The sequence below is a fragment of the Bombina bombina genome, chromosome 8, assembly GCF_027579735.1.
Source record: "Bombina bombina isolate aBomBom1 chromosome 8, aBomBom1.pri, whole genome shotgun sequence".
NCBI lineage: Eukaryota > Metazoa > Chordata > Amphibia > Anura > Bombinatoridae > Bombina > Bombina bombina.
In genome coordinates this window covers 336,841,995-336,852,505 of record NC_069506.1, presented here as the reverse complement: position 1 = coordinate 336,852,505, position 10,511 = coordinate 336,841,995, and the positions used below count along the sequence as shown (strand labels likewise).

Sequence of the window (10,511 nt, the reverse complement as noted above, 5' to 3'; positions counted from 1 at the left end):
CTATGCTGCTAGTCCCACCCCCCAGGCCAATACTTGCCTTTGTCAAAGGATGAAGCTGCAGGACGTTCCATGCTGCGTGAAAGCCCAGCACTTTAAGGACAGCATGGAACATCCCAACGGTGTGAAGGGGTTTCATAAGCCAAACACCACCCATTACTTTATTTGGAGGAGCCAATCTGGGCTGGAGTCTGCAACTAGCCACAGTCGTACCATTTTGTATCTGTTATATATATGTAGTAGTTTTAGCCTTGATAAGTGGTTTGCATTTCAGTTCTCAGCATTGGAAAACAAAATTTCAGAGCTAAATTACATGGAAACAGATCAGAATAATGATGGTTTATTGTAACGTTGTTTTACTACACATAAAACATTTAAAGTCACAAGGAGTTTAAGGTCCTCTTTACAAGTGATGATTTTAACTCACAGGTGAAGAAAAGTGGCAAAAAATACAAAACAGACCACATAAGACGCAGAAGGCGCATTGAGACTGTCCATACTGCACTCTGAAGGCCATTTAACAATTTTAGTTTAGACTGTAGCTTTGTTTAATTAGATGGATAATGCCTTTACTAGCCATTTCCCCTGCTTTGCACAACCAACATTGTTATATTAATATACTTTATAGCATTTAAACCTCTACATATCTGCCTGTTTCTAAGCCACTATAGACTTATATGTTTTTTGTTATTAGCTTTTCACAACAGTAGACTGCTAGTTCATGTGGGCCATATAGATAACATTGTGCTCACGCCCATGGAGTTATTTAAGAGTCAGATAATAGTCATGTGATCAGAAGGCTGTGAGAAGATACAAGGTGATCAGAGGTAAAAAAAGTATATTAAATATAACCGATATGCAAAACTGGGGAAAGGGTAATAATGGGGCTGTCCCTTTTAAAACAAAAAGGTTATTATAGACTGTCCCTTTAAAACTGTCAAAAGTGATATTAAATGTTGATTATAAATGTGGGTTTCACTGATCAATCATTCTATTGGTTTTGCAAAACCAATTTTAGTACGGTTTATAATTATACCGATTGCCCATCACCCCCCCCCCACCCCCTTTGGTGACATTTGCACCTCTGAACCTATAGCCACTATAGAGCTTTGCTTTTTTTAAAAATAAATAAATAAGCGTTGCATTGCGGTCTATCTTCTCTACGTCGGTACACAACCAAAAAAGGATAGAAGAGGGAAGACTGTTTCAGTAAGAAAAGAAAAAAAAAAAGGTTTTAAAAATTTGCCGTTACATAAAATGTACATAAAGACTTTAGTTTAAACACATAAATTTACCATCACTAAGCATGGTCACCAATCCATATAGCTATAACATGAATGATTGTACAAGAGCATTTCCTATTAAAAGAAATAAAGTAGTGAATACAATGACGCTTAAGCAATACTGGATGGAAAATAATTTATTCTCTTAATATCTATAGATGTTACACAAATTGTTGTTAGAACAGAAAAAATATATAAGTAAATTCAATTATTTTAAAGGATACATCTTTTTAAACTGTTTAATTCCTTGGATGCAACCAGGAAAGCAACGAATTGGATAGGAATGCCCTACGACATTCCATAGCACTCAAAGGGATTTAAAAAATACCACCCAACAGGTTCAACAATATGAACCGCTATCAATGTAGATTTCAGTTAGTGTAATTTACAAATGACTAGTAAATAAAACCCATGCATTTCCCCCATTAAAATAAGATAAAAAAAACTTCTTACATACGGAGTACAATTTCCTGAGTGATTTGTAAATAACGGCCATAACATTTTCCCCAAGTTGCACATTTTTTTTATACAGTTCTTACTTAACACATACAGTTGGGATTTTCTCGGAATACAAAAACAAGAATTTGGAACACTTGTCAACTTTTTATACTTTACTGTTTTCTTCTAGATTCTTTTAGACCCACTGATTCAACACTGAATACTTAAACACTTAGGTTGTTGCATTTAAAAAAAGGTAAACAATGTAACACATTGTTTCACATTAGGCATTTGTTTTTTATCTTACAGAAAAAAGAATATTTCCATCCATTACATCTGACCAATCTACTGTAAATAAACTAGTATTGGGGATACTCTGACATTTTTTCCCCACAATAAATTTTGCCATGCTGGTCTTAATAAAAAAATAAAAATAGGATTAAAATGAGATAAAAATTGTAAAAAGTGAAAGATTCATTCTTCAACAAGTAGATGCCAGCAGTTTTTTTTTTTTTTTTTTAAAACAAAGTCAAAGATCTGAAACACTTTCCTGTTCATAATCACATGAATATGGTGCCGACAGGTGCGAGAAGGTTTCCTCATACCGATTTAAAAAAACCAAAAAAACCACCACAATATAACTTACAAAAAAAAAAAAAAAAAAAAAGGCAGACAAAAATACTGTTGAAACATGACACTAATACAATTCAGTATTTATGGACTGATAATTTGGAAAGATTAGGCTCCTATATATTTTTTTGTAATTTTTTTTTTTTTAACACTTTGTTTTCCATAACAAGTTCAATACGTTTCTTTTTTTTTTAAGTAATAATCTTCCACTTTATATTTTTGGAGCTCTAATTGTGCTGCTAACATTTGCCCATTGCACACAGCACTCCCATGTTTCATGAAACAAAATTTGAGAATATACCTGGCATTTATATTTAACCCATATACATTTTCTCTTTTAATATGAAATATTTACTGTTACAACAGTACCAAGATTCTTCATGTCTGCGCCTCCACCTTAAAACCAGCTAAAACACAAGTTCAATGTCTGGAGGAACGATATCGGCCTTCTCTCCTGGGGTCATAATCATAACTGCGATTAAGATGTGAGCGGTCATCATAAGAACGCTCCTCTGGGCTCCCCTGATACCGCGACTCTCTGCTATAATGATGGCTCTCACTTCTATAAGGGTGAGAACTGAGTGACCTGCTATTTCGCGGGGCAGGGACAGGGGCAGCAGCAGCAGCATCATATCGTCGTGGTGTAGAGTGGCTGGAGCTTTGGTTGTACTCATAGTATTGCTGAGAGGAGGCAGTGTAACTGAGCTGTGCCGACATTTGGTTGGGAGTGCTGTACTGAGACTGCTGCCAGAAGCTGTTCATCTAGAGGAGAATAAATAACAGGACTAAATATTAAAAAAAAACTCCACTTTACAGAATAACCCAAATTCAGCAAATGCTAAGCAAATCCCACCACAGAAGACTTGCAGGGCAGTATATGGGGGGGGGGGGGGGGTATTTGCTGCCATTTCATAGCTATGTATGAAACACTTACCACTGCTTGTCTCTGAAGATTAGGATTATCAGGTGAGGAAAAGGACCGCTGCAAGCTCTGGGTAGGGGAGTACCCAGGAGATTTCAGGTCTCCATTATCTTCATATCTGGAGATAGAACATACAGCGTCTATAAGTACTGTAGTCACCACATTAACCTAACTCAACCGGATGCAAAACAAACACAAGAATAATATTAGTCAAATGCTGCATCATTTAATGTAACTCTTACACTATACCCCACACCTTCCTTACATGATTCAGGTAGCGCGTGCAATTCTAAACTTTTTATTTTCTTTTAAGCAGGGATGCAAGCTCAGGAGCTTGCATGTGTCTGGAGCACTATTTTCTGCCATGTAGTGCTCTAGACTCCTACTCGGGTATCTCCAAAGAAAACCATGGGAAGCTTTTTTAAACTAGTTTTCTGGCACATTCTGAATATTAAACGTGCACAATAAAGTCCTAATCTGATGTCACAAACATTTTAACTTCCCACCTGCTGCCATTTGTCGAGGATGGACTGGAGTTTGCAGACCAACCATTGCCATTTCCTTGCGGTGATAGGTGCGTCGCATTATCCTGTGAGATATGCTTACTTCCTAAGTAGACACAAGCGTGAGAAGAAGTGAACAAAAGCATGAAGGTTAAGCGTTTAGTCCTATACAAAGTTGTCTAAAGAATTTACTTACAGTAACACGGGGGACAGTTCCTCTCAGGGTAAACCACCTTTACCAGAGAATGAAGAGGGATTCCCATATACCCTTCCTTACAGAAACATTTATTATTCTTGCGTACCTCTGACTTATCTGCATTCCTCATACCCCCCCCCCCCTTCTTAGCCCTCTGTTACAGTATAAGCCGGGGGTCTCTTCCTGTGGTGCCCTCTGTACAAAAGTGCACTTACTAATGAGACAAATAAATGCAGGACGTTCCTAAACTAAGGAACTATCAACTTAAAAGGACATTAAACAACTCTTGCTGCTTTGTGTGACAGTTGTACTTGTGCCACACTCCTTAGGAAAGGCCAAAAAGCAAATCCTGCAAACAGTTTGTTTTGGCAGTTGGCAGCATCTTGAAAAAGGATACAGATTTTGCTTTTTGGCCTCTAGGTAATATGGGAAAGAGCACAATTTTTACACAAAAGCAAAAAGTGCTTAATGGCCCTTTAAAAGATTATATATTTTTAGTAACTAAAAAGTACATAGTTTTAAAAACGTAAAGGCTGATCACAAACCTAAAAAATAAAATAAATCTTATGTAATTTATCTACAAAAATCCCCAAGGACATTAATGGTAATTTTCTGTGGAAAAACAGATCCGTTATTCTAAAGGATTATGATCAACCCCTTAAAGGGACATTACAGTCAAAATTGAAATACACATAAGCTGTAGTACATCTATGGATAGAAACATATTTGCAATATAGATGTATTAGCGAAAATGCTTCTAGTAAAAGCTGTCACTGTTTTAGTGTTAACATTTTTCTCTGCACGTGAAGCATAGCTAGATATTCTCAGTGCACCAGCATTTTAAATACAGCGGCTGCTCAGAGCACCAGTGGGGCTTGTACCATGTCAGCAATTAAAGACTAATTACCAGAAGGTACAAGTACGGACTGAGCAAGTGCTGGTGCACAGTGTGTGCTTAAATAAATAGCTATAGCTTTTACTCGAAACATTTTTGTGAATACATAATTACAGAAATGCTTCTATTCAAAAACTGAAAAGCATCTATGCCGATTCCAATGGTGGCTAGAACGTCCCTTTAAAGGACCAGTTAACAATACAGGGCACCGTTAAAAAAGCAATTCTGCCTAAAAAACACAATTTATGCTTACCTGATAAAAATTTTTTCTCTTGTGGTGTATCCAGTCCACGGATCATCCATTACTTGTGGGATATTCTCATTCCCAACAGGAAGTTGCAAGAGGACACCCACAGCAGAGCTGTAATATAGCTCCTCCCCCAGCTGTCATATCCAGTCATTCGACCGAAAACAAGCCGAGAAAGGAGGAACCATAGGGTGTAGTGGTTACTGTAGTTTAAATTTAAAAATTACCTGCCGTAAAATGACAGGGCGGGCCGTGGACTGGATACACCACAAGAGAAATAAATTTATCAGGTAAGCATAAATTGTGTTTTCTCTTGTAAGGTGTATCCAGTCCACGGATCATCCATTACTTGTGGGATACCAATACCAAAGCTAAAGTACACGGATGAAGGGAGGGACAAGGCAGGAACTTAAATGGAAGGAACCACTGCCCGTAAAAACTTTCTCCCAAATATAGCCTCCGAAGAAGCAAAAGTATAAAATTTGTAAAATTTTGAAAAAATATGAAGCGAAGACCAAGTCGTCGCCTTGCAAATCTGATCAAAAGAAGCCTCATTTTTAAAGGCCCAAGTGGAAGCCACAGCTCTAGTGGAATGAGCTGTAATCCTTTCAGGAGGTTGCTGTCCAGCAGTCTCATAGGCTAAGCGGATTAAGCTTCTTAGTCAAAAAGAAAAAAGGAGGTTGCCGAAGCCTTTTGACCTCTCCTCTGTCCAGAGTAGACAACAAACAAAGCAGATGTTTGACGAAAATCTTTAGTAGCTTGTAAGTAAAACTTTAAAGCACGGACCACGTCCAAATTGTGTAACACAAGGATGGAACAACAATCTCTTGATTGATATTCTTGTTAGATACCACCTTAGGTAAGAACCCAGGTTTGGTACGCAGGACTACCTTATCCGTATGAAAAATCAGATAAGGAGAATCACATTGTAAGGTAGATAGCTCAGAGACTCTACAAGCCGAGGAAATAGCTACCAAAAAAAGAACTTTCCAAGATAAAAGCTTGATATCTATGGAATGAAGAGGTTCAAACGGAACTCCTTGAAGAACCTTAAGAACCAAGTTTAAGCTCCATGGTGGAGCAACAGGTTTAAACACAGGCTTGATTCTAACTAAAGCCTGACAAAATGCCTGAACGTCTGGAACATCTGCCAGACGCTTAACTAGCTGACAATCCTTTTTCCAAACCTTCTTGGAGAAAAGATAATATCCTAGCAATCCTGACCTTACTCCATGAGTAACCCTTGGATTCACACCAATAAAGATATCTACGCCATACCTTATGGTAAATTTTCCTGGTCACAGGCTTTCGTGCCTGTCTTAAGATATCAATAACTGACTCTGAGAAGCCACGCTTTGATAAAATCAAGCATTCAATCTCCAGGCAGTCAGCCTCAGAGAAATTAGATTTGGATGGTGGAAATGACCCTGAAGTAGAAGGTCCTGTTTCAGAGGCAGAGACCATGGTGGAAAGGATGACATGTCCACTAGATCTGCATACCAGGTCCCGCGCGGCCACGCAGGTGCTATCAGAATCACCGATGCTCTCTCCTGCTTGATCTTGGCAATCAGTCGAGGGAGCAGAGGAAACGGTGGAAACACATAAGCCAGGTTGAAAGACCAGGGCGCTGCTTGAGCATCTATCAGTGTCGCCTTGGGATCCCTGGACCTGGATCCGTAACACGGAAGCTTGGCGTTCTGGCGAGACGCCATGAGATCCAGTTCTGGTTTGCCCCAACGATGAATCAGTTGTGCAAATACCTCCGGATGGAGTTCCCACTCTCCCGGATGAAAAGTCTGACGACTTAGAAAATCCGCCTCCCAGTGCTCAATACCTGGGATATGGATAGCTGATAGGTGGCAAGAGTGAATCTCTGCCCAGCGAATTATTTTTTAAACTTCTAACATCTCTAGGGAACTTCTCGTTCCCCCTTGATGGTTGATGTAAGCTACAGTCGTGATTTTGTCCGACTGAAATCTGATGTACCTCAGAGTTGCTAACTGAGGCCAAGCCTGAAGAGCCTTGAATATCGCTCTTAGTTCCAGAATATTTAATGGAAGGAGAGACTCCTCCCGAGTCCACTATCCCTGAGCCTTCAGGGAGTTCCAGACTGCACCCCAACCTAGAAGGCTGGCATCTGTCGTAACAATTGTCCAATCTGGCCTGCGAAAGGTCATACCTTTGGACAGATGGACCCGAGATAGCCACCAGAGAAGAGAATCCCTGGTCTCTTGGTCCAGATTCAGTTGAGGGGACAAATCTGTGTAATCCCCGCTCCACTGACTGAGCATGCATAGTTGCAGCGGTCTGAGATGTAAGCGTGCAAACGGCACTATGTTCATTGCCGCTACCATTAAGCCGATTACTTCCATACACTGAACCACCGAAGGGCGCAGAATGGAATGAAGAACCCGGCAGGAATTTAGAAGCTTTGATAACCTGGACTCAGTCAGGTGAATTTTCATTTCTACAGAATCTATCAGAGTCCCTAGAAAGGAAACTCTTGTGAGTGGGGATAGAGAACACTTTTTCTCGTTCACTTTCCACCCATGCGACCACAGAAATGCCAGTACTACGTCCGTATGAGACTTGGCAATTTGGAAGTTTGACGCCTGTATCGGCATGTAGTCTAAATAAGGGGCTACTGCTATGCCCCGCGGCCGTAGGACCGCCATAAGTGACCCTAGAACCTTTGTAAAGATTCTTGGGGCTGTAGCTAATCCCAAGGGAAGAGCTACAACTGGTAATGCCTGTCTTAAAAGGCAAACCTGAGAAACCGATGATGATCTTTGTGTATCGGAATGTGAAGATAAGCATCCTTTAGATCCACTGTAGTCATATATTGACCCTCCTGGATCAGTGGTAGGATGGTACGAATAGTTTCCATCTTGGACGGAACTTTGAGGAACTTGTTTAAGATCTTTAGATCCAAAATTGGTCTGAAGGTTCCCTCTTTTTTGGGAACCACAAACAGATTTGAGTAAAAACCCTGTCCCTGTTCCTCCTTTGGAACTGGATGGATCACTCCCATAACTAGGAGGACTCGTACACAGTGTAAGAATGCCTCTCTCTTTATCTGGTGTGCAGATAATTGTGAAAGGTGAAATCTCCCTTTTTGGGGGGGAAGCTTTGAAGTCCAGAAGATATCCCTGGGATATAATTTCCAACGCCCAGTGATCCTGAACATCTCTTGCCCATGCCTGGGCAAAGAGTGAAAGTCTGCCCCCTACTAGATCCGTTCCCGGATAGGGGGCCGTTCCTTCATGCTGTCTTAGAGGCAGCAGCAGGCTTTTTTACCTGCTTACCTTTTTTCCATGTCAGGTTTGGTCTCCAGACCGTCTTGGATTGAGCAAAAGTTCCCTCTTGTTTATTATTAGAGGAAGTTGATGCCGCACCTGCCTTGAAGTTTTGAAAGGCACGAAAATTAGACTGTTTGGCACTAGATTTGACCTGTCCTGAGGAAGAGACCTTTTCCTCCAGTGATATCAGCAATAATCTCCTTCAACCAGGCCCGAATAGGGTCTGCCCCTTGAAGGGAATGTTAAGTAGCTTAGATTTTGAAGTCACATCAGCTGACCATGATCTAAGCCATAGCGCTCTGCGCGCCTGTATAGCAAAACCAGAATTCTTAGCCGTTAGTTTAGTCAAATGAACAATGGCATCAGAATAAAAGAATTGGCTAGCTTAAAGGGACAGTAAAGTCAAAACTAAACTTTCATGATTCAGATAGGGCATGCAATTTTAAACAACTTTCCAATTTACTTTTATCATCAAATTTGCTTTGTTCCCTTGGTGGTATTTTTGAAAAGCAAAACCTAGCTAGGCTCAAACTGATTTCTAAACAGTTGAAAACCGCCTCCTAGCTCAGAGCATTTTGAAAGTTTTTCACAGTTAGACTGTGCTAGTTCACATGTGTCATATAGATAACATTGTGCTCACTCCCCTGAAGTTATTTAGGAGTCTTCACTGATTGACTACACTGCATGTCTGTCAAAGGCACTTAGATAAGGAGGCTGTCTGCAAAGACTTAGATACAAGGTAATCACAGAGGTAAAAAGTATATTAATATAACTGTGTTGGTTATGCAAAAACGGGGAATGGGTAATAAAGGGATTATCTATCTTTAAATAAGAACATTTTTGGTGTAGACTGTCCCTTTAAGTGCTCTAAGTTTGCCAAGTATGTCATCCAATGGAGTCGCTACCTGTAAAGCCTCTTCCAAAGACTCAAACCAGTACACCGCAGCAGCAGTGACAGGGGCAATGCATGCAAGGGGCTGTAGGATAAAACCTTGTTGAATAGATATTTTCTTAAGGTAACCTAATTTTTTATCCATTGGATCTAAAAAAAAAAGCACAACTGTCCTCGACAGGGATAGTAGTACGCTTTACTAGAGTAGAAACTGCTCCCTCCACCTTAGGGACTGTCTGCCATAAGTCCCATGTGGTGGCGTCTATTGGAAACATTTTTCTAAAAATAGGAGGGGAAGAGAACGGCACACCTGGTCTATCCCATTCCTTAATTTCTGTAAACCTTTTAGGTAATTGGAAAAACATCAGTACACACCGGCACTGCAAAGTATTTATCCAGTCTACACAATTTCTCTGGCACTGCAATGGTATCACAGTCATTCAGAGCAGCTAAAACCTCCCTAAGCAACACGCGGAGGTGTTCAAGCTTAAATTTAAATGTAGAAATATTAGAATCGGGTATCTTTCCTGAGTCATTATCACCCACTGACTGAAGCTCTCTTTCCTCAGCTTCTGCATATTGTGAGGCAGTATCAGACATGGTTCTTAAAGCGTCAGTATGCTCTGCATTTTGTCTCACCCCAGAGCTATCTCGCTAACCTCTAAGTTCAGGTAGTCTGGCTAATACCGCTGACAGTGTATTATCCATGACTGCCGCCATGTCTTGTAAAGTAAACGCTATGGGCGCCCTAGATGTACTTGGCGCCATTTGAGCGTGAGTCCCTTAAGCGGGAGTCAAAGGGTCTGACACGTGGGGAAAGAACTTCCCCCTAGTCAGATTCCTCTGGTGATACATTTTTTAAAGACAGAAAATGATCTTTATTGCATAAAATGAAATCAGTACATTTGGTACACATTCTAAGAGGGGGTTCCACCATGGCTTTTAAACATAATAAACAAGGAGTTTCTTCTATGTCAGACATGTTTATACAGAATAGCAATGAGACTAGCAAGCTTGGAAAACACTTTAAATCAAGTTAACAAGCAAATATAAAAAACGGTACTGTGCCTTTAAGAGAAACAAATTTTGTCAGAATTTGAAAAACAGTGAAAAAATGCAGTAAATCAAACGAAATTTTTACAGTGTGTATAATAGGCTAACAGAGCATTGCACCCACTTGCAAATGGATGATTAACCCTTTAGTTCAAA

The 10,511-nt window shown here is 40.1% G+C and overlaps 1 protein-coding gene across 1 annotated transcript in view; it reads right to left on the bottom strand.

Moving 5' to 3' along the window:
* Window positions 1–1,402: 1,402 nt before the first annotated feature.
* RBM7 (RNA binding motif protein 7) overlaps window positions 1,403–10,511 on the bottom strand; it is a 30,302-nt gene continuing 21,193 nt past the window's right edge. The window contains exons 3-5 of the mRNA XM_053691575.1: window positions 3,777–3,879; window positions 3,283–3,388; window positions 1,403–3,110 (exon numbers count right to left, since the gene is read on the bottom strand). Of these exons, the coding sequence (XP_053547550.1) occupies window positions 2,769–3,110; window positions 3,283–3,388; window positions 3,777–3,879 (551 nt within the window). The 3' untranslated portion in view covers window positions 1,403–2,768. The remainder of the gene's footprint in view (window positions 3,111–3,282; window positions 3,389–3,776; window positions 3,880–10,511) is intronic.